Source organism: Protomyctophum bolini (assembly GCF_963924005.1).
Source record: "Protomyctophum bolini genome assembly, chromosome: 2".
Classification (NCBI taxonomy): Eukaryota; Metazoa; Chordata; class Actinopteri; order Myctophiformes; family Myctophidae; genus Protomyctophum; species Protomyctophum bolini.
Window position 1 is genome coordinate 12,806,366 of NC_137863.1, and position 24,791 is coordinate 12,831,156.

The following is a 24,791-nucleotide window of genomic DNA, read 5'->3' on the forward strand; positions in this document are numbered from 1 at the left end:
ATTGCAGCATCATTTGGTTAAGGTTTACTTTAAAAATATATTTATATATTATTATTTATTTATTAATGTGTAGGCTATACAACATAGAAATATGTTGTATATGGGGCCAGTTTCGAATTGCAGCTGCCCATGAAGTGCTCTTAATTTGAGAGCGGTTTTGAAGGAGTCTAGGGATTCTAGGGAGTCTAGGGAATAAGCAGCCTATAGCCTACTCTGAGTAGTGAGCAGCCACAGTGCCAGATTCACTTGATAATTTGATTTAGATAAAGAATTGCAGTGATGAAAAAACGTCCTAATTGTTGGTTAACACAGGACAACAGCATTGATGATGATGGGCAGTGAGCATGGTGTTGTTCAGCCCCATATGGTCCCTCAGTCCCTGGTCCCTCAGTCCCTAGTCCCTATACTGCTACAGAATGAGCATATAGGGAGGAACTGAGGGACCATATGGCCCCAGGGCTTAAAGTTCTCAGTCCTGGGGACTGATTTCAGTCCTGAGGATCTCATAGGGGTCATTTAATGAGATCAGTGCAGATTTGCAAAAAACATTTTCAGTCTTGGGATTGTTTTTGGCTTTAAGCCATATGGGGCTAGGTGTTGTTTTCAACGTTTTCCTTTTTTTCATAGTGTGGCAAAAACGAAACTGAATAGCTAGCCTACATGATCATGTGCCTCGAGGAAATGGGAGTTACTTGCAAATGTTCTCGACTGATAGATATAGGCAGGCTGCTGCTATCAGGCGGTGCTCACTGTTCAGACTGTTTTCATCAAGTGTCGTCGGTGGGATGGAAATAAAAGCTATACATCTTGATTCCTGAGCATAGAGGTGAGTGTGGAGTAGAAAGTATATATCATATGTTGCTATACAGTAGGCGCACAAATAGACTGAAATAGAACAGGCTAAGATGGTGGTTTCTCCTTTAGTAGGCGAGTAAATAATAATAAAGTAAATAATAATAATAATATTATTGGGAATAAAAACAAACTTTCGTAAACAATTATTATGGCAACGCCACACCCAGTTGTGCGACATATGGCAAATTAACTACTAGGCTAATATTAATACTCCATGATCGGGTAAAGGCTAATTAATTACCGTGCTTGATTCTATTCCATTTTAGCCTAATGTCCGTGGTTCGGACGGTGCCCTCCCGCGCATCGCTGCATGTGATAAAGCCTATTCAACATGAATATTATTATTCCCAAACCTCACAAAATAAACTACAAGTTAATTTGATTTAAGTCAGAGAAAAATTAATAAAGTTCCTGTGCATGGTGGTGGTACAGAGACAATTTGACCACAGTGACAGTTATGACACTATTATAGCCTATTGCAACATGTAGCCTACCTACTGTTATTACTGTAGCCTTTAGCCGAATCTAGATCTTGGCCGTTGTTTTGGTTGTTTAGCACCATCAAGGCTCTGGCACCATCTAGCGGTCTTAAAGACCTACAGGATATTTCAGCACTGGTTTCAGACAAAGGGGAAGTAGCCTAACCTGACGCTGAAAGGCGATTTTTTTGATATCTCAACTACATAGAATAACCAGTCCAGTATTTCAGGATTGATTTTAATTTAATCTCTTGTTTGAGCCGAATCTGGGTTGCACGCTTGCACGTGGTTTGTTGAACTCCCTCTGGTGTGTGTGTGAGTGTGGACTTCGTTGACATTAAGGAAGTATTTAGACAGGTACATGGGTATCTTGTAGCCAATCTTGTAGACCAGACCAGACCCATTGCAAGATGCTGTACTCTTCGTCAAACCTAAGCCATTCCAGCCTATCAAAATGGGCAGGGGTGAGATGGGTTCGGGGAGTGAGGCCAAGTAGTAGCCTGATCAGTTTGTTTTTGGAAGTCTGGAGCCTTGTTTTAAGAGCCTTTGAGGTGTTGTGGTACCACTACCAAGAGGTGCATGCGTAGTCGAAGAAACCTTGTACAATTAAGGGCACGTGTTAGGGTCTTCAAGGGGTTTCTGTTGACCAGTGAGGAGATCCTGTACTGGAATCTTGTTCTTTGGTTGACTTTCTTAATGACGTTAGTGCCATTTTATCACCAGAAAGATTAGCCTCCAGGATGGAACCTACTGTAGATACGGTATAGGTAATTCTAATTTCATCTTTTCGTGTGATAATATTGTCACCTACTTTTTTTCCCCACCGTTTTGTTTATTCAAGATTTCAGGATATACAGTAAATCAGATAATATAACAATGTGACACACCCATATGGGACATACCAAAAAAATACAAAGTACAAATAAATGTCATAACCACCATATGCAAAATATTGTGGTAGCATAAAAGAAAAAGAAATTGTATAGTCCTATACTAACAGGGAAGTGACACTGACAGTTACAAACCACATAACCTGAATCAAGTTTTGAAGACAAACATACGACAAGACAAGACAAGACACAACATGGCATGGTCATTGGTCACCCCCCAAAACATATTGTCACCTACTTTAACTGAGAAGCCGTCTGCCTTGCTGAGATTACTATTTGATCCAAAGAGAATGGATTCAGTTTTTCCTAGGTGTAAAGAAAGTTTTTTATCAGCGAGCCAGGTGCAGATTTGTTCTATGAGTGAAGAGACTATCTCTCCACCAACATATTTCATATGTACGGGGAATGTCCCCACCTCTTTCTACCAACATATTTCATATGCACGGGAATGTCCCCACCTGTCCCCAGTGAGGTGGGGACATTCCCCGTACATATGAAATATGTTGGTAGAAAGATAGTCTCGATACAATAGAGAACTGCATGTTATACATTTCTAATTCTGTATTATTTATGTTTTGGACACACTGCTGGCAAAAGTGTTGACCATCATACATTGTTCTAATTGTGTGTGTGTGTGTGTGTGTGTGTGTGTGTGTGTGTGTGTGTGTGTGTGTGTGTGCGTGTGTGTGTGTGTGTGTGTGTGTGTGTGTGTGCGTGTTTTGTCTTCTTTAGATTCAAGAAATCGAAGGACTTTACTGTGGACTTCATTTTTTTCCTTTTTTTTATCCAATATGAGTTCTTGTTTTATGCAGAGCTAGCGTATTCATTAGATATGAGTATTCCATTAGCACAATGGCAAATAAATGGGCTTATGGGTCCAAATTAACACATCTTTTATCAACACATGACTTTAAGCGTGTGTGCGCTGAATGCTCAGTCAAAGAGAATGAAATTACATTTTTTCTCAAATCTGCCAGGCACCAGTGTGCACACAATATTCTAATTGGCAAAGCAAAGGCCAGTGACAAATGGAGGCCTATTTCTCGACGACCCACACTTCCAAATCCAAGTTTGTATGAAGTGTGCTGGTACTTTTCAGAGGGCTCTGGTTGTAAAAAACACAAGAACCGATGTACCTTTGCCAGAAGCGATGAGGAAGCCACGGTATGGAACTTTGAAAAGAGCCAGGGATTAAACCACACCTCATTCTGCCAGCGTATAGCTCAAACTGAAATAGTTGCTGCTGAGCTCGACACTGGTAAACTTCAAAAACCTGAAACCCTGAGCGACCTGTTAGGTATTTTAGACCTAACAGCTGCGTGTTCCTCGTGTTCAGTCCAAGAGAAGGAGATAACTTACTCTCTTCAGTCAGTTAGTCACTGTTGTGGTAAAGATTTGCTTTTAGCCAAAGTCAAAGGCTCTAACCAATGGAGACCGGTTTCACCCCAGCCAACAATACTTAGGAGTAAAAGTAGCCTTTATCAAGTATGCATATATTTTGAGGAAGGCTCTGGTTGCACAAAACATGGGAGGAAATGCACATTTGCTAGAAGCATGGAGGAGGCCACAGTATGGAACTTCGAAAAAGACAAAGGGATAGATACTGCAGAGTTAATTAGACTTGTAACGGAATCTGAAAAAAATTCCATGCAGCCAGAGATCATAGCTGAAAACATACTTAAAGAGTTTTCAGGTGAATTTCTTGAGTTCTGTCAATATTGTTTTCTAGGCAGTCCACCAAAATTGAGCTCAAACAGCACTTGCTCATCAGATGCCAAGCATGCCTGGAACCCAGTTTTAGTCCATCACGTAACACACGGTCAGGGTAAGGAAGTGTACAGCCAGGTGCGCCCTCTTCCCCCAAACTGCAGATATGAATACTGTAGCCACGTTCAGCACGGCATGCCCTGTTGGCACGGGGCCTCCCAGTGCCACTGTGCCCATAGCGAGGTAGAGTTGGCCGTGTGGAAGGCAGAAGAAAGTGGGTCTCTCGTTCGTGCAGAGCTCCTTCTGCTGAGTCAAGACAGAAAGGTTGAGCCCAGCCAGGTGGCCATCTACTGCAAAGCTTGCCTCCTGGTCTTGTCCTCTCAGGAGAGCTTCCTGAAGCATTGTGCCTCCTTGGAGCATGCCCAGATGATATCTGAAGATACCACCATCAAGTGGGGATGTCGCCCCCCTCCCCACTGCAGCAGGGAGCAGTTTTCCATATGTGACAGGTAAAAGTGCTCTGCTCACTTTGAATGTGCACATTCACTGATATGCTTTATTCCTGAACAGTTAATACCAGTATGCAACTTGCATTGTCTTTAGTGTGTGTGTGTGTGTGTGTGTGTGTGTGTGTGTGTGTGTGTGTGTGTGTGTGTGTGTGTGTGTGCGCGCGCGAGCGCGTGTGCATGCGTGTGTGTGCGTGTGTGTGTGTGTGTGTGTGTGTGTGTGTTGCCTCTGTAAGTACATAATGGCGGTTTCCTCTGTAGTTCTTTGGGGTGCATGTTGAGGGGCTATATACTGTAGCACCGCTGATACAAACTAAGGGCAAGTATGTTAAGCCCCTCAGGTTATGGTTCTATATAACACCATTTGAAAAACAGGGGCTATAGCCCCCCCAGCCCCCAAATGTGCCATTCAGGTTACACACACTCAAAGGATCATGATGAAAAAAAATTACTTTTGTGTATACCAATGAATTAACTTCAAATAGTCACATGATTTCCATAAAACATGATTATTTCCCCTCTATCCTCTGATTTCTGGGGCATGGATTTGGCCTTTCACTCTGTACAGTTTACAGTATTTAATGATGCTTCTACTTCTCTTTCAAGGCCAGACACTTGTGAGTATGGAAACAGCTGTGTAAAAGCACATTCTGTGGTGGAACTGGAGGAGTGGCGGATCCGTGCCAAAGAACAACAAGAGATAAAGCTTAACATTGAAGCTCAAGGCTTCATGCCTTATGGTGAAAAGCTCTTAGAGGAATACAGAAACAGCAGCAATGAAGTATATGTTGTAAGTAAGAGTTTTGTCCAATTTACATTGTTTATATAGATATGATAGATAGATAGATAGATAGATAGGTGATTCATTGATTGATAGCCTACTACAGTATAAACCATTGTATTTTAAGAATATATACATCATTAATGGAAATAAATGATTGAAATCATTGAACAGATGTCTGACCAAGTTGATGATGTCAGTGTTATGTGTGATGAAGAGTTATATGTGGACTGTGAGCAGGCAAATGCAAGCTTGCACTGGAACTTTCATGTCAACACAGAGGTACATTTTAACTATACATTTCTGTAGGTTTCAAATAAGTTTCAAAACTTTTAAACAAAAAGTAATTAACGTACATCTTTGTTGTAGTTAGCTAATACGTTTTTGTTTATACAGAGGCTACTTGTTCATGTGGCGCTGCTGAAACAGGAGCCAGGAGCTTCATTCTCCCTTGGAGAAATCAGTTCCATGCCCTGCACCTATGTCTCAGGTGAACAGTTCAAGAGCACAGACATGACCTATGACATCACTGTGTCCTTTGAGGCCCTCAACCCAGGCCTCTACGAACAGTGGTTGGTGCTCGATTTTGACATGAGACCAGTGATGCTGAAAAAGCTTAAGGTTAGGGTCGGACAGCCAACGCCAGAAGGCATCGAAGGACCACCTGTGGCCCGTGGTACGTCCTCTCAAAGTCTTGAACGCTGGCATCGAGGAAACCGAGTCATCATCCCATGTGTAAACCGAAAAGAAGACCAGGAAGAGCTGTTAAAGGAGTACAAGCCTCCTCAGATTAGTTTTCTTTACAAACCCACCAACATGAAGCAAACACCTCTGAGTCATGAAAACTACAAGGAGAGAATGCACCAGTTCCTGTATGATGAGGAAAGGGCAGAGGAAGAAGTTGTCTCAAGGTAGTATGATTATCAATTAATCTTGTCCTTTCATACTCTTATATATAAGCATTATGTAAAACAAGTGCATATTCTTTCTCTTTACTTTAGACTCAATTTTTGTGGAGAAGCTATTGTTTCAGACACTCTTCAAGATATGAAGGCGCCTCATGGAGAACTGTACTGCACTGTCTCAGTTACTTGTAAGCTCACACCAGACACCCCAGAGGGATCGGTACTGAGACGAAGTGTCCAGTCAGCTTTCATAGCACCATTATCTTCAGCTGGGAACCAGTCCAAGGTTTATGAAGCCATCGTTGTACGAGATACTATGACTGAGAACAAAATGCACCTACTACTCTCCAAAAGATGCTGCTCAGAGCTGGACCTCAGAAACAATGAAACACGTCAGATGGAGGTGCAATTTCAGCTGAACCGTCTGTGGTTCTGCAAGATGCACAAAGCTGTAGATCTCCTACCAGATACAAAGAGAGTGCTGCCAGACTTCAAAATATGTGGAGTTCCTGTGAATGACAGTAGCTCTGACAAGGTCAATGCCAAACAGCAGGCTGCAATCGATTTCATCATAGGCAATTCAGATGTGCGAAAAGGTGTGGCACCACTTCTTATCTATGGACCATTTGGAACTGGAAAAACATTCACACTGGCTACCGCAGCCAGAGAGCTCTCTCAGAAACCTGATGTCAGAGTGCTGATCTGCACGCACACCAACAGGTACTTATTAAAAATAGAATCGATAGGCAGATGTTTGTGAAAACCATGTTCTGAATCAGTTAATTTAACCACCATTTATCCATAGTTCTTGATTGTAATAAAGTTAGTAATAAAAGTGCATTACTAATTGGAATGGTTATTAACTTCATATAGTTTTAAAGAATATTGCTTGTAATTATTGTATTGACAGTAACATTTTAACAGTTCCAACCGTTCCTTTTAGTTCTGCAGATCTCTATGTCAAAGATCACTTCCATCCTTTCGTCAAGCAAGGACACCATGGATTAAAGCCAATTCGAATAAAGGCAAGAAACTCTTCTTTGAATGTTACCGATGCAGTCACCCTGGAATATTGCCATCTCTCAAAAGATGGGCAATATTTTCTACCTCCCACGAAGGCTGTCCTGGATCGCCACAGAATCGTGATAACAACTACTTCAATGGCACAACACTTTCATGACCTAAAGCTGCCTAGTGGCTACTTCACCCACATTCTGATTGATGAAGCCTCCCAGATGCTGGAATGTGAAGCCCTGATGCCTCTTGGTCTGGCTGGGCCAAACACCAGAGTTGTTCTAGCCGGAGATCACATGCAGATGGGACCCAAGCTCTTCTCAGTGGAGGACGACCAGCGTTCTAATCACACGCTTCTGAATCGACTGTTTCACTTCTATCAAGGACAAAGGAGTGATGCTGCCATGAAAAGCAGAATAATTTTCAACGCAAATTATCGCTCGACCAAAGAAATAGTGGACTTTGTATCCACTCAGTTCTATGTCGGCAAGAATGATGCTATCAAGGCTGTTGGAAAAGTTCCAGTGCATCCAGATGGCCACTCCCTGAAGTTCTATCATGTAAGAGGAGAGTGCCACATGGAAAAAGATTCTATGTCATGGTACAATACTGCAGAGGTCGCAAAAGTTGTTGAAATAGTACAAGATGTTCTGGAACATTGGCCATCTGTATGGGGAAAGAAGGACAACAGCTCTATCTGTGTTCTATCAGAGGGATTTCAGGTAAAGTAGGACACAGTTTTTTTTATTGTTGACTCTTGTTATCATTGGAATAATACCTACAAGTTGATCATTTATAATAATGAGTAGGGAAAACACTTTCCTCCAAAACACTTCTTACCATGAGCCTGTTCTTTGTTTTTGGTGGATTTGTCATAGGTTCAACAAATCAGAAAGGAGCTCCGGAAAAAACACCTTGTTGGAGTCAAAGTTGAGAACATCGCAAATGTTCAAGGTGATTTTAGTTTAACCTTAGATGTTCCTAGAATTGATTAAATTGTATCTTGATAAGATAACTAATTAGTAACCATTGAATGGAATCTGGGTTATTCATCTAAAATATAGTATTCAAATGTACTGTTGATGGTATTAATATCCAATTTAATTAAAAATGTCTTACTCTGAAATGTGTCTATTTTGTCTACAGGAAAACAATTCAGGGCCGTTATAATCACAGCTGTTCAAACACGTGAAAGCCTAAAATCATCGTACTTACCTGGTGTTCAGCTCTTCAATGATCCTCGTGTTTTAAACACAGCAATGACCAGGGCTCAGTCCCAAGTGTTTGTGGTTGGAGATGCTGCTGCCCTCTGCACCTTTGGAACATGCTCAAGGATCTGGAAGAACTACATAGACCACTGCATAAACAAGGAAAGTGTTGAACCAAACCACCTCACCAAAGATTTCTTTGACAGAGATATCAATGAAATGTCAAGGTTCCGACGATTTGAACAGCGAGATGATAGCGACATTCACACAGATTCAATTCTTAAAGAACTGGAAGATGACATTGCCATCATGGAAACAGAATGCAGTTCAGACAAATTTGAGCCTCTGAAAAAGGATGATTCTACATACAATGTCACAGATGCTGAGAAAGATAACCTTAAGGAGCTATGTATAAGTCGTCCAAATATGTTTTCCCGGGGACAGTTGGTTATGGAGTCGTTTGACACAGGTTATGTCATACCATTTGACAACCCCACCAAACGTGTAAGCCTGAAAGGCAGGCAGAACTTGGGTAAGGCCTTTCATGGAGATGAAGTGGTGTTGAAGAGAACATTCTGTGACGGCAATGCACAGAATAAGGTTGTTGGGGTCACCGAGATGGCTGAATCACCCCGTGTATTTGTGTGCACGCTTGAGGATGAAGATCACTGCAAAACAAGTGAACGAAAACGATTGAAACCTGAGGAAAAACCCAGAAAGATGATGATACCACTTGCTAGAAATGCTCCCAAACTATGCATATTGGTTAGCGAGAAAGACCGCAATCTCATCCCAGTATGTGACCATAGTAACACACATTGGACCATTAAAAAGAGTGTTCGTGAAGAGCACAAACAGAATTATGTTTTTTTGGTGGAAGTGGTTTGCTGGAAAGAACATAATATTTTCCCACTGGGGAGGGTCATAGATGTTCTCCCAATTGGAAAAACTTTGGATGATGGGCTAAGAATTTTAGATGCAGAATTCAGAGTTGAATCTCCCATCGAATACACAGATGGTGAAGATGCCAGATCAGAAACTAAGTGGGGGCACACTTGCCCAAGAATAGAAGACTTACACAAGGTTATAACATTCACTGTTGATCCGGAAAATGCCAAAGTGTTGGATGATGCCATCAGCGTCAAGGAATTTGATGATGACCACTATGAAATCGGAGTTCATATTACAGATGTGGCTAGCATGGTGAGACCAGAGGATGCATTAGACAGAGAAGCAAAACGTTGTGGAACCACGTATTACCGTCCAGTGACAGAGTCCATCCCTATGTTTCCACAATTCTTCAGCAAAGAGTGGAGTCTTCTGCAAGGTCACAATCGCAGAGTTATTTCACTAATATTCAAAGTTAAAAAGGCAACAGATGAGATTGTTGGAGAGCCAACATTCCAGCTCTCTCTAATCAACTCTAATCAACAGCTGTCTTATGACGGGGCAGAGGACATCATTGAGAAAAGATCCCTCCCAGGTCCCTGCCAGATCTGTATCAACCCCAAGTTTGATACAGTAGAAGACTGTGTCTCAATGGCTTATCGTTTCGCAAAAGCCCAAAGAAGAGCTAGACTTAAAGACTGGGCTTATGCTCGTCCTGATGATCACCAATTACCTGGGAAGAGGAGAGCCCATCTAATGATTGAGGAGCTTAGTGTGTTGTTCAACAGTTGGACATCTCACGTTTTGATCCATGCACAAGAAACGAAAAATTGCACGCCCCTTCGATGTCAGGCTCCACCAAATCCTGAAAAGGTTGAAGAGTTGAAGGAGATGTATGGACATCTCATACCATTATCTTTTCATTTGAAGCACAGAGTGCTGGACTGTGAACAAGAAGTGGCAGGGGAGGAAGGTTTCCGTGTCCTCACGAAAGTGTGGCATGAAATTCTGTCAGCTGCCCAAAGAGAGAGTGACATAGACAAACTAGTTGATCTAATTGCGACAGATGACTTCCATCCTCAGCTTCTACCAGCAGTAATTCAGTTCCGAAAGTGCTTCGGGAAATCTTACATAATACGTTCAAACTCATCACCCAAAGCAGATGTTGGGCACTATTTGCTGAAATTAAGGTCTTACACACAAGCCTCCTCTCCGTTAAGACGATTCCTTGACATCATTTTGCAGAGGCTTTTGCACTCAATATTATGTGGCGTTCCAGTCCAGTACTCTACAGGAGAAATTGACATTTTGTCGCAACATTTTGAAGAGAGCATCAAGACTGCAAAGCAGTATGAACAAAAGGCTGAGATGATCTCCTTTGCAGTGAACATGAAGAAACAAAATGTCTCAAAGGTAGCATTTGTTGTTAGCGCAGATTCAGAACAAGAGAGTTTCCGTGTGTCATTTCCTTTTGACAAGAGCATATTTCCAGACAGCTTACCGATTATGTACAGAGATTTACAACTGGAGGAGCAACCATGTCCTGAAAGAAATGGTACAACTCTTAAGTGGAGAAGACGAATCTATTCTGCCAGCAAATCCACCATCAAGCAAATCCACGATGAAGTGGAAAGGATGCAAAACCACAGTCCCTGCACTGAGATTCCTCTCTCAACCTGGAAAGCCATTGTTGAAGCAATTGACAAAGGCAATTGGAATCAAGCTAGGTTACTCATACAGCATGCTGATACAAAGCAAGAGAAACAACTAGATGTTGGTGAGAAGCTTAACAGTGAGACCAGCTTATGCAGCTCAGAAGAAGAACATTATGTAGACCTTGCTCTCCAGTTGACATCAGGTGACACCCTTCAGGTCCAAATGACATCAGCAATAAAAAGAGGGCAACACACACCCACTGTTCAGCTGGTGTTCATCAAACCAAAGTTTGAGATTTGTGTGGATCATGCCCATGACCCTATCCAATGTTTCTCAAAATATGCTTACCGTCCATCCAAGTCTTCATATAGGGACACAGATGAATATATACGGGTGTGGAAACCTATGTGTGAGATGGAGTCTGCTGCCACTGCAGTGGCTGAAAGTGACAGCATAGTCATTGAGGACTTGATGGTAAGCTTGAGTCAAGAGCAGGATTCAATTCTAAAAGGAAGCTTTGTCCTAACCCTCGCTTGCATTGAGAAATGGGCCATTGAATTCAATCTTGCGAATTGCTTCCTTTGCATACGGAAAAGGGGTTTGCCATTGACTGAGACTCTTGACCACAATGTAGAGGTGGATCCTGGCGATTTCACATGGGTGGCCCATGGTGTCACATACAAAATGGAAGACATTGAGTGCTCCAAAGCAAAGAAAGTGGACTTCTATGTCAATCATTTGCCAATGGAAAACATTCCAGAGTGTGTTTTTCAGGAAAAAACTGATTTCACAGTTGAACTAGTGCCAAAGCTGCTACCAGACATGTAAGTGTTAATTGCAAATTGATATCTTACCAGCTCACAATTCTTTAAAGATATCTGTACAACATTTTATGTAATTGCATAAATTCCATCCAGTTCACTTCATTAATGAATATATTTTTGAATAGTATAAAGATAAACCCACTTAAAATTTGAACATACAAATGTTTTTTTTTTTTTATGTGTAGACGAAAAGAAAGTGCTGTCATCAACATTGCATCTGCTTGTGACCTTGTCAAGAAGCTAGCTCTTGGACATCACATTCAAAAAGAAGGTAAGCAAATCTGTTTTGACAGTAGTGAAAAGTTACATTATTTTATAAATTTGTACCAAATCAAAACAAATTGAAAGAAATTGTTCCAGGCAACAACCTCCCTTTATGCGCACGTGATATCATTGCTGTCTGGCGAAACACGTACAGTATATGTCCGAAAACCGTTACTTTTCAATGACAACACTGGTGTAGTTATCTTGTCATTGAAAAGTATTAACAAAAATGAAGCTCACAACACATCGCATTGATGGTTGTGAGCTTGTAGATCGGCTATTTTTGCTACTTTTGTGACACACTGAAGTATGATGAAGTTGGCCATTTATTTACGAAACAATGTGAAATATGGAGAGAGGGTGTTTCTGCCCACAGCAACGATATGTAACAGGTAGTGTGGATCACATTGTCCAGAATGATCCCTATCAATATTGTCATGAATGGCCCTAAACCGTATGCTATTTAGTTTAAAACCTAGATAAATCACATCTGAGCTAAGCCATTGAAGTTATTTTTCCTCCCACAGAGACAATTCATAAGTTAAGTTTTAATGTTTCTTAAATTTTGTTTGATAGTGACACCATACGAGATCGGCCGATGGCAGCTGATGAAAAAAGAACCACCAAAAGGACTGCCACGGTTGAACAAGAGCCAATGTGATGCTGTGGAAAAAGCTCTCAAACACAACTTCACACTTATACAAGGACCACCAGGTAAAATGTAACATTATGCTGCATGCTGTACCCTGATGCCTCAGGATTAATTTCAGTTATTTAAAATAACTTAAACTAATTATGTTTTATAGGCACTGGAAAGACAGTGGTGGGAGTATACATTGTGTACTGGTTCTTGGAGATGAACTCCATGACTAACAGGAAAATCGTTGACCCTAATGACAGCAAGAAGAAAGAAGTTATTCTCTACTGTGGTCCTTCCAACAAATCTGTTGATGTTGTTGCAGGTAAGTTACTTTTTGTGCTAACACTGTCATTTCTCCTGTATTTGTTTAGTTTCAATGAATCATGTGCAATGCAGTGAATTCTACATACATACTTTGAATGTTTAATGTGTAGAATACCTGTTGAGGTTTGGCGATGCTCTGAAGCCCCTCAGAGTCTACAGCCAACAAGTGGAGATGCTGGACTACCCATATCCAGGTTGCACCCTCAAGTTCCCTCCAAGGTCACTTCGCCAAGAGTGCTCCAAGGCAGAACTCAGGTATTGTAACCACAGTATTCAAGTTTATGCTATTCATTTTCATATGAACATTTGAATTCATTTTTTATCCATAATTCACATTTCCCTTCAATTGATTATTTTTAGGAGCATCACACTGCATCATCGCATACGCGAGAAAGAAAACCCTCATTCTGAGGAGATAAAAGCATTTGACCACAGAATAAAAGAAGGGCCAAAACTGTCTGACGAAGAAGTGAAAGAGTAAGCTCGCATACACTGTTTAACTTATTATTATTTTTGTTGACCACCGTATAACACAATGGATTCTTTCCCTTGTAGCTACAAAAAGCTTCTCAGTAAAGCTGGGAAGCATGAGCTTGAACGACATGATATTATACTGTGCACATGTACAGCAGCTTCCACCCCCAGCTTGAGAAGCACAGTCAGTGCTCGGCAGATACTCATTGATGAATGTGCAATGGCCACTGAACCGCAGGCCCTAATTCCATTAGTCTGCTACAAGCCGGAAAAGGTGTGTTGAACTATTTTAGTGTAAATATTCTGATGTTTCTACCTGGATCTGTTTTTTATTTTTTTGTTTTGTATTTTTTTTTATTGTTGTTCATCAAAATTGCTTTCATTCCAACAGTGTCTGGCTCGGTTTGACAATTGACTGTTGACCTCATCATGGTTCTTCAGTATGTCTATGAGCATGTGCAAGATTTGTTTTTGCAATGTGAAATTGATATACATATTTCTATGCATATGACTATACAAAGAAGTATAGGAATATATAGAAATATGGGGACCGGTTTTGGGGCTGGTGGTGGATTGGTGTGAGGCTTGCAGTGGAAGTGAAAGGTCATAGTTTCCGGCGGTAAAGTGGCATGTTTTACCTCATCTGCTCAGTGTCAGTGACCACTTTGTGTCTGCACGGAAATACTGTATAGTATACTGTATATAGTGGCCGACTGGCCGTGCCATTGACTGCACTTCAAACCAGTTTTAACACGGGGGGAACAGAGGTCTTCAACAGGGGGTCCGGGACCCCTAGGGAGTCCTCAGAGTTACTACAGGAGGGGGTCCGTCAAATCATTGTGTGGTGGTGAACATAAGCCTAAAACAGCAGATCTACAAGCTCACAACGACTGACGGCCTATTTTCTGAGAGTTGGCATAGAAGGAAAAAGAGTAGACCAGAGCCTGAACGCCAACTTTCAAGTTGACTAAATTTTGAGGATCTGAAAATGAAAATACACATGAATCCAGCTATCTATGAAATCTATGAAAAAGTTTAATCGGCAACAGAATTTTATACAATACTGTATGTAGTGGGGTTCCCTGATTCTCTTAGCTAGGGGGTACTTGGCCTGAAAAACGTTGAAGACCCCTGGTTTTAAGTACAGTAATTACACAACATAATGCAGTTTTTCTAATAAACACTTCCAATTTGCATGTCATACTCTGCATTCAGAACCAGTCTGATTTAGGCCTAATGGATACCAGTTGACAATAAGCAGGACATAAGAACACTAGAATAATACTGGCTGTTGATGACTGATTAAATTAGGCTAAAGCCTCGTAAATGTATATTGTTCACTCATCTGTTGGAGTGGCCATTGAGAGAGATATATATTTTTTTGAATGCTCGAAATAGTAACTTGTGGTCTCTAAATACTATTTCGTGCTCTCAAATTACTAATATGTTTTCTCGTGATCTCGAATTACTAATTCGAGACCATGAGTTACAGTACTAATTCGTTATCTCGTGGTCTCAAATTACTAATTTGAGATCACGAGATAATGACTTAGTAATTTGAGAGCACAAAATAGTATTTCGAGAACACGAGATAACTAATTAGTAATCCGAGAGCACAAAATAGTATTTCGAGACCAGTTACTATTTTGAGATCTCGAATTAGCATTAAAAAAAAACCCATCTCTTTCTCAATGGCCACTCCAGGGCTTAGGTTTAAGTCGCTTGAGTTCTGAGTACATTTAGGTGACTGAGAGCTGATTGTCACACTAATGGCTTAATAACCATTAAGCCATTATGTCTGTGGGCTTTAATGTGCATGAGCAGTCGTTTTGGATGTCATTCAGATGTGGTGCCTGATAAAATAATAACTACTGCACTTTATCCCTTTAGATTGTTTTGCTTGGTGACCACAAACAGCTGCGACCCATTGTCAATAATGTGCACGTCAGGAGGTTGGGGATGTCTAAATCCCTGTTTGAGCGTTACTTCACCCTCTACAGGACTAGGGCAGTGATGCTGGACACCCAATACAGAATGGTGAGACCATGTCAAGGATACAGTATTATGTAAAGTATATGATTACTGTAGGTAATCTTTGCTTTATTCTGTTGTGAGATGGACAATTAATATCATAATTTTAAAATTGTCAAGTAAAACAAATTCTAGTTAATGATGTTGAATTATGCACCGTTATAGCATGAAGACATATGCAAATTCCCATCGATGGAATATTATGAAGGACGTCTGCAAACCATGGTAGAGCGGCCAAACAGTGTCTTCATGGTTGACCAAAAGCCAAAGTCGGTCATTTTTGGAGACGTTCGAGGAGATGAGATCAGTCAGGTTGTGCGCACAGCAAAGGGCAATGAGAACTCCAAAGCCAACTTGGAAGAGAGAGATATAGTGGTATGGTATTAAACTGCCTTTTGTTCCAGTATTATTCAGTATTAAACTATATCCCCATAGCTGAATGTCATACATTTGCTTGGAGAAAGTTAGTATGGTATGCTTATTAACTTTTGTTTTGTTTTTGCACAGGTAAAGTTTGCTAAACAACTGGTTGAGAAATCCCGTATAGAACAACAAAGTATTGTGATTCTGTCTCCCTACAATGCCCAAGTGTCAGAAATCAAAGATTGCCTGAAGGAAATGGACAAAATTACTGTTACCACCATTACAAAAAGTCAAGGTGACTGTTGCCTTTCTCTATCCAGCAGTTGATTCATTTTTTTTTTTTTTCCCCTTCCATAAACAAGCTGTGTGGCTTTGAAATTCCTAATCTCCCTTGCCCATGTGGACCAGCTCAGTGGTCTTGGTTAGAGTGTCCACCCTGAGATTGGGAGGTCACGGTTCTATTCTCTGGCCAGGTTATACCAAAGCCTATAAAAACAGGACACTAGTGTCATGTTCAGGGGTGTACATCACGCTACAGAAACAGTAGATTATAGGCTCCTGCCCTATGGGCCACATTACATAAATATACATTACATTACATGGCTCGGCAAGACTTACTCTATCCAAACATTTAATCAGCCAGCATAGAGTTAAATCAAGCTAATCTTGTCACACAGTTGGCCTGGGGAAATATGGGGCAAAGCCACATATCTACACAGTTTACTGTAGCATGCCATTTCAGTTTGTTTAAGGAAACTGTAATGGAAATGTAACTAATTAACCAATTCGGTGAGGTAACTGATAACCAAGACAGAGACTTGGCTCCAACCGGAGACAAGATGCAAAGCGATTGAAAATATACATTATGATCAGTGACTTCACAACCTGGTCTGATGTTGCATGCTGACTTGGGACATGATGATTTACGATTCTATCCCTATCACGACGTAACTTGAATGCCGCTAAAGTGTAATAATGAACTGTAATGAAACTGCTGTATAATTAATATTGTGTCTTCCAGGCAGTGAATGGCGATATGTCATCATATCCACTGTGCGCTCTCTGCCCTCTTTGGAGATTGAAAGAGAGCCAGACAGAGCCTGGCTGTCCAAACAGGTGGGCTTTGTGGGTGACCCCAACCAGATAAATGTAGGCATCACCAGAGCCAAAGAAGGACTGTGCATTGTTGGTAAGATATTATTACTAGTGTACTACAATACAAAGTTTACTTTGTATTTCTAGTTTACTACTGTGTATTTCTAGTTTACTACTGTGTTAAGCCAGCCTTCCTCTGCCTTTCCAATGCATATTGCCCCAGGCAGATTAAGTCTGGCCCCTCTCAATTGTGGGAGGACTTCACGGCCGAAGTGTTGACGAGCCAACCAAATTTCCTCTGGAACCAGGCCCAGTATGCAAATATGGGGCTGGACAAAATCGAATACTGAGAGGGACGAGAATATTCACACAGTGATATTTGTATCGCTACACGAGGCTAGTGTGTAGTGAACCTCTCAGTCATAACTTATTTGATAAACCCATTCTAACTAGGCTCCCAATAAACAGAGCTAACCACTTAAGCCCTACCACTTAAGTTTTCAACCCCACACATATTTATAGCCATCATCGCATCACAATGCAACATGTTGATATATTGTAGACTTGTTCGTTTTATCAAGCAATGAACACTGTTGCACAGGACAGGAGTGGCTCAGGCGTAGAGTGGCAGGTAGAGCAGCCGGATATATGAACCAACCATGAGGTTCCCAGTTCGATCCCAGGCTCCCACAGAGTTAGTGTCGAAGTGTCCTTCAGTCCTTGAGCAGGATCTGAACGATGTGCAGGTTGGTGCCTTGCATGGTTTCCTCTGCCATCGGTGTATGATTGGCCAAATGTAATGCATAATCTATGTAAAGCTCTTTGGAAAAGCACTATATAAATGGACCATTTAAAAAGATGCACCATTTTGCACGGTGGAGTATAAATGAAGATTAACTTTACATCAGACGCAGGGCTTAATTTATGCTGCAGTGTTCTGTCACCTCAAATAGGCTATATCCTGCTACCCTAATAGACAGGGGTACATGAGCACCTGGCCGTTCATTCGTGCTCTATCTCCGACCAAGCCACACTTCCACCACACATCTCTCTATGCAAAATAAAACCTGCACACTCCCACAAAAGACATAGACTACATTGCATTCGCCAAAAATGTCTTCTTTACTGTTTAAATATTACTTTTCTGAAACACGCTATTCTTGCTCAACCTCAACAGCCTACGTCAGAATCGTCATGTTGGCGTCTACTACGCCAACTACGTTCACTTAATGGGGCCAGTCCTTCACAGTGACATACGCGTTACATCAACCACGCGACCGGGATGGTTTCTACCTCTCAATGTCGTGCCTACTCTACACTGCCATCCCAAGTCCCCTCCCCCTTTCACTGCTCCTGTGTGTGACCTGTGAACTACTCTCTGACTGCACTGTGGCTTGATTTATATGTGCGAGGTGGAAATGTAATGCACATAAATTAATTATAGGTCCAGCAAGCAAATCATGATTGTCTGTTTGTGCTCAATAGGTCACCATCACATTCCGATTTTAGGTGTTGTGTTTTTTATGACATTTATTTTGGCCAGTAGTTTCATATCTATCCTTTTCCCTTTCACCAACACAGACCATGCTAACGGTGTTAGCGCGTTAGCATCACACAGCTTACAGCGTCAGTGTTGCATGAATACTTTCAACCATGACAATGCCGACTACTTTTGCTACACACACTTCCCAAGGATTATGGAGATGTCTTTATTTATTTTTTAAGGTTGAGAAATGAAATAATTATGGTCGTTTCTAATCTCAGCATTTCACAAGAGAAAGACGTGGATGCCTTTCGCTGCTGTTGCCATGTCTCATAGAAACAAGTAAATAGGTCTATAAAAATAATCCCAAAACAAGCGCATATAACAGGGGTCTGTAACCTATTTTAAATGAAGTGCCATGTTTTCATTTTCTAGATAGTCAGTCAGCCACAAGCTCACATCACAACAATAATCCATGTAATAATCACAATAACAATACTAATAATAATAATCATAATAATAATAATAATAACAATAAACTTCTTTGTAAACTCACTCATTTACAAACAAGCTCACATCAGAACAATAATGCATGTAATAATAATAACAATAATAATAATAATCATTATAAGAAAAACAACAATAACAACACTAACAACAGTACAGTACAGTACAGTACAGTAAAGACGTACAGTAAAGTACAGTACAGAGGACAACATTACAGTACAGTGCAATACTAAGGAGTGCAGTACAGTATTATAATAATTTATAACCCATCCGTTACTACATGTGCAGGGCACACTACTGAGTTTAGACTTTTTATGCAGGGCCTGGGAAATAAGGCAGAATCTTTTGTTTGTGTAAAAAAAAAAGGGAATATCAACAAAACATATCTGTTTATTGTACACAATGCAATATTGAATGCAATGATATGGTGTGTCCTGTAAGCCCATGTGGGCTGGGCGCCTTTGGTGCATGACACAAAAATAAAGAAATCTATCTATCTATCTATTCAGGCCCATCCTGCTACCCTAATAGACAGGGGTACATAAGCACATGGCCGTTTATCCAACAGCTTTCTCCGACCAAACCACACTTTTACCAGACATCTCTATATGCTAAATAAATTCGCCACACTCCCAGAAAACATATAGACTACATTGCATTCGCCAAAAATGTCTTATTTACTGTTTAAATATTACTTATCTCAAACACGCTATTCTTGCTCAACCTCTACAGCCTACGTCAGAATCGTCATGTTGGCGTCTACTACGCCAACTACGTTCACTTAATGGGGCCAGTCCTTCACAGTGACACACGCGTTAGATCAACCACGCGACCGGGATGGTTTCTACCCCTCAATGTCGTATTTGCTGCGCCACGCCTACTCTATACTGCTCCATAGACAGCGACTCGAAGTCGAACAGCAGCAGCAGCTCGCCTCCGTCACAATTTAAAGCCCACAGCACTGCACAGCCCCACACCCAAATGAATCGAATTAATGAATAAGGCGCTTATATCGCTTTTGCTCAGTGGATGGGACATTTACATTAAAAGCTATCGGATGGACGCGTGGACAACGGCATGGTTGTGTGCACTCGGAGGGAAAGGTTCCATATAGCTTCCATGCTAGCTGCTTCAGACACAGGGGAGGGGAGTGAGATGGCCCGCCTCACGGGACTCCAGTGCGAAATAGCGCTTATGCAACAATTACCCTAAAAACAACACCACAACTCAATGTCATTGTGAATAAGAATTTCGAGCAAAAAAAATATTTTTGGAAGGACACTTTCAACCAGTATGAAGCTAAATGTGGAAGCCGTGTGTGTCACACCAAAACGGGTGACCTATATAATCCTGTCACGCCGTGCATTCTGTGCTTGCGTGCGCATTTCCCAAATCTCAGTCATTTATCCACACATCGCTCTCTGTGTGTGTGTGTGTGTGTGTGTGTGTGTGTGTGTGTGTGTGTCGCGTCGCCCTCCAGCTGCAATTGCGAGTGTGCGCTTTGGCAGACTTTTTATGCAGGGCGTGGGAAATAAGGCAGAATGTTTTGTTTGTGTAAAAACAAAAAAGGGAATATCAACAAAACATATCTGTTTATTGTACACAATGCAATATTCAATGCAATGATATGGTGTGTCCTGTAAGCCCAATTAGCCCATGTGGGCTGGGCGCCTTTGGTGCATGACACAAAAATAAAGAAATCTATCTATCTATCTATTCAGGCCCATTCAATTAATCTATCACTACATTAGTTGCCTGTTCAAAACTAAACTACACTTTATGAAATCATTGTTGCAGCCTACAATTTACAATTTACAATTTAGGCATTTAGCAGACGCTCTTAATCCAGAGCGACTTACATTAAGCAAGAACAAAAAAGCATGGGTATACATCACATAAAAACATTTATCATGAAACATGCGTAAGCTAAGAAAGTAACAGTGGAATATCTATAATGAAACTATACATATAAGCTATACATCTATACTACTATGCTATACATATGTACTATGACGTGCTATGACAATAGCACATACAATGCACTTATGCTGTCTACATAACATGCTATAAGACTGTATCAAATGCTATCTAAGTCTACAGAATTGCTATCTAAGGGGGTGGGGTAAGTGCTATGGGCCATGATGGAGTCTGAAAAGGTGGGTTTTCAGACTACGGCGGAAGATTGGGAGTGATGCTGCAGTTCTGACTGCAATGGGAAGTGCATTCCACAGTTTTGGAGCCAGAAGGGAGAAGAGTTTGGGACGTGTGGAGTGTTGTCCCGGCGTTTTTAGTGAGGGTACTTCCAGCTTCCCTGCGTTGGCTGATCTGAGTGAGCGGGAGGGTTTGTAGGGTTCGATCATACTTGCAAGATATGGGGGAGCCATACCTTTGGTTGCTTTGAATGCCAGCATCAGAGTTTTGTATTCTGTGCGGGCAGCGACCGGGAGCCAGTGGAGGGAACGGAGCAGGGGGGAGACATGTGAGAATTTTGGCTGGTTGAAGACCAAGCGAGCTGCGGCATTTTGGATCAGCTGGAGAGGTTTAAGTGCACAAAAGGACACTACACACATATATTCAGGCCCATTCAGAACACATTTCCCAAATCTCTGATTTATCCACACATCGCTCTGTGTGTGTGTGTGTGTGTGTGTGTGTGTGGGCGTGTGTGTGTGTCGCGTCGCCCTCCAGCTGCAATTGCGAGTGTGCGCTGTGTGCAGGGCACACTACTGAGTTTAAAAACACAGCTGAAACATGAAGTGGAGTCTGTCAACTCCTGCAATTTCCTTCTTCCCATATTGCGCTGCAACGACACTGGGATGAGCCCGCCGAAGGCGGGCGAAATTCTAGTATGGATAATAATTATTGTAGGAGCCATCTTATTTGATTTGACCAAATGGCGCCCCCACTGGTTGCCTTGAGAAATGGCACCATGGTTCCCTTTAATTAAGCCACAGGCTCACAGCTGTAGGAAGAAAGACGCCAGTAGAGATACAGATTTTCAACAGCTTGCACGCAACGCACAAACAGCGCAGTTAGAGAAAGAAAGGAAAGAAAGAAAGAAAGAAAGAAAGAAAAGTAGCCTACTTTATTATTTGTTATCGAACCCTGCGCTCGTCTGTTTTTTGAGACCTTTATTTAGTTTATGTCTGGAGCCTGTTCTTGTTTTGTTTGCCCCCGTTTATTTTGAACCATACACTCACACAACACAAACTCCTACCAATAATACCAACCTAGCTGTTGCAGTCATCAATCGCCATCGACAAACAACAATACAACAAGTGAGTAAACAACAACAAGACGCCCAAGTCCCAAAGTGTGATCACGTTAAACCGTATATCTCTGGTGAATGATTATAGAAAGAAAGGCATATTGGCCCTACAATTATTATAAATTCAACTTTAATATTTTCTCCTCAATGTCCCTTTCTCCAATGGAAAGGACCATGGATGAAACGAAACAAAGTTATGTTTGTAAATCGCCACAATTTAAACACTATATTATTCGTTGGTGTGCCCTCGCAGGGTGATCTGACTTCTGACTCCACAAATAACACAAAGGCACAAATGCTTGCATTGACCATAACTGTAATGTTGCTGCCTATCTGTGTACTGGTTGAAGGGTCCATTGTGAGTAGTTTTCTTCATGTTCTTTTTTTTTCTGTTGTCTTCCCTAAAAGGAAACCAGGAATTACTGAACTGCAGTCGAGCTTGGAGACAACTCCTAAAGCATTACACAGCAAATAACTCTGTGACAAAAGCTGAAAACATTTCTGTGCGAAGGGTAGCCAGATAGATTGTTTTCTCTGTGGTCTAACAATGGACAGCCTTTGCGGATGTTGGCTGAAAGGATTGTTTGAAGTCTTCTATTGTGTTTTTTTGTTGCACATTGGAGAAATCAATCTGGATGCTAATACTTATATTCTGTGCATGACACGGAATGAAGCCAAGTATAAATCAGCCATAATGTGATCTGCTACTGCCACTGTAGAAGAACTCGGTCCAAGGCAGCACACAAGATGACCAGGCACAATTGTTTTAAATATTTTAGTAACATGCTGATAATTTATTATCCCATTTTTTTTTACAAATGTGTACAGTAGCTGATTTTGATATTACATTAATGTGAAATTGTCTTTTGCATTGTGATCTTCATACATTTTTGTAAGAATTGACAAAAAAGGTGTACTTATATAAAGCTTTTACAGTATGTACAGTAGCTATATTCAGTTCAAGATTGCATGTAATATATGTATGTGTAGCATTCCTAGACACTCAGAGTCACAAGCATGCACACCATAAAAAGTCACTTAAGGACAGATGGACTTTCACATAATTACACAGATGATTTAACATAACACTTTGACCTCTCTCTAAGGCTAGTCCACTGCAACCTCTTGCATCAGAGCTTAACTCTGCAGGCCAACACCAAACTGTATATGTTCTTTTTATAGCAACCCATCTTGTTGTTACCTTCACCACTCTCGGGAGAACAGACCACAACCAGAAGTATAACTTTGTGAGCCTCTGTCCCCACAGAGAAAACCATTTGATCTCAGGAATTTCAAATAAATGTGTTTGTTCTAATAATCTTTTATTAATGTTGTCCATGCTTGATGCTTTCAATCATTGATTGTATTACTTTATTGTCACTACAGTGATTTTCATTGCATATTCTAGTGTGTGATCAAATGCATTACATTATATTACGTTATGTTGACAAATTAGTCTGGCATCACTGACCCAAACATAAAGTATTTCATATGTCCTTTGGACAGTATGATGGATTTATTAATAATAAACCAGAAAGAAAGGTTATCAATACAGCATTATATCCTGTTCATACTACACGTGCCAACTGGGTTCCAACAAGAATTAAATAAATATATGGTTTACTGAGCAAACATATGCAAACTCAGGTCTTGTTGGTTTTTTTTTTAAGATGTAAAATAAATTCACTCAAAACATGCAGTATATTGTAGCCCTTTAATGCCTTTTTATTTTTTAATAAACTACCATTGGATTTCACTAGCCTACTTGTACCTGTATGAGTGAGTGAGTGTGTGACTAATAGCCTCTAATGATTCTTACTTTTGTTGTGGGTGAGGTTGCAGTTAGTCAAGAGCGTCCCCAACTGGAATAGATTCTAATTACATTACCCTTTCAAAATTAGTGATAAGTAAGTACCGTATGTAAGCCTTGCCGAGCCATGATGGCAGGAGCCTATCCTGTTTCTGTAGTGTGAGGCAGCTTTGATGTACATCCCCCTGTACATGACGCTAGTATGTCGCAGGGACTTTATACCCCAAATCGAACCCTTGATGCTGAGTGCCAAGCAGGGAGGCATTGTGTCCCATTTTTAGAACCCCCGACCTCCCAGTCTCAGGGCAGACACATGCAAGGCCACTGAGCTGGTATGTTTTTGTCATAATGTATGCTCAGTGTTAATTATTTCCTTTGTAACCCTAAGTGCTTACAAATGTAACATTTAATTGCACATCCACTGACATTTGTACAACACAACATGTAGAGTTAAATGAACAGTATTTTACTGTGTAGTACCTTAAAGTGAGTGACAATCTTTGGCCATATATTTAGGATGGATGGAAATCAACCATAGACCATTACACATCAGTAAACAACTCTAGGGAATCTGGGAGTTACCTTTGACCTACAGAGTTACCTTTGACCTAACATATGCACGCACGAGCGAGCGCGCGCTCGCGCACACACACACACACACACACACACACACACACACACACACTTCCTTTCCGACAACAATAATATGCTGTAGGCTATATGCTGTCGGGAACTCCAAAATATATTTTTAAAGCAAATGCTGCCTCATCAAAGTTGGTATTGTGACAGTGACTTAATTACTTGCATGAGATGGGGAGA

General features: G+C 41.0%; 1 protein-coding gene across 2 annotated transcripts; it reads left to right on the forward strand.

Moving 5' to 3' along the window:
- The first annotated feature begins 710 nt into the window (after window positions 1-710).
- On the forward strand, window positions 711-23,481 carry LOC308332630 (3'-5' exoribonuclease HELZ2-like). Of its 2 annotated transcripts, XM_080788620.1 has the most exons (20): window positions 711-826; window positions 2,957-4,440; window positions 5,044-5,227; window positions 5,393-5,500; window positions 5,615-6,129; window positions 6,220-6,843; window positions 7,067-7,859; window positions 8,016-8,091; window positions 8,284-11,713; window positions 11,899-11,984; window positions 12,554-12,691; window positions 12,784-12,939; window positions 13,052-13,196; window positions 13,302-13,418; window positions 13,497-13,689; window positions 15,306-15,452; window positions 15,612-15,821; window positions 15,954-16,104; window positions 16,831-16,998; window positions 22,571-23,481. In XM_080788620.1, the coding sequence occupies exons 2-20, from the start codon at window positions 3,077-3,079 to the stop codon at window positions 22,684-22,686; spliced, it is 8,721 nt and encodes a 2,906-aa protein (XP_080644746.1). In that variant the 5' UTR covers window positions 711-826; window positions 2,957-3,076; the 3' UTR covers window positions 22,687-23,481. The 2 variants fall into 2 exon arrangements, with proteins under 2 accessions (XP_080644746.1, XP_080644747.1); XM_080788621.1 differs by lacking the exons at window positions 13,302-13,418; window positions 13,497-13,689; window positions 15,306-15,452; ... (2 more) ...; window positions 16,831-16,998; window positions 22,571-23,481 and having other exon boundaries at window positions 12,878-12,939; window positions 13,052-13,191.
- Window positions 23,482-24,791: the final 1,310 nt, after the last annotated feature.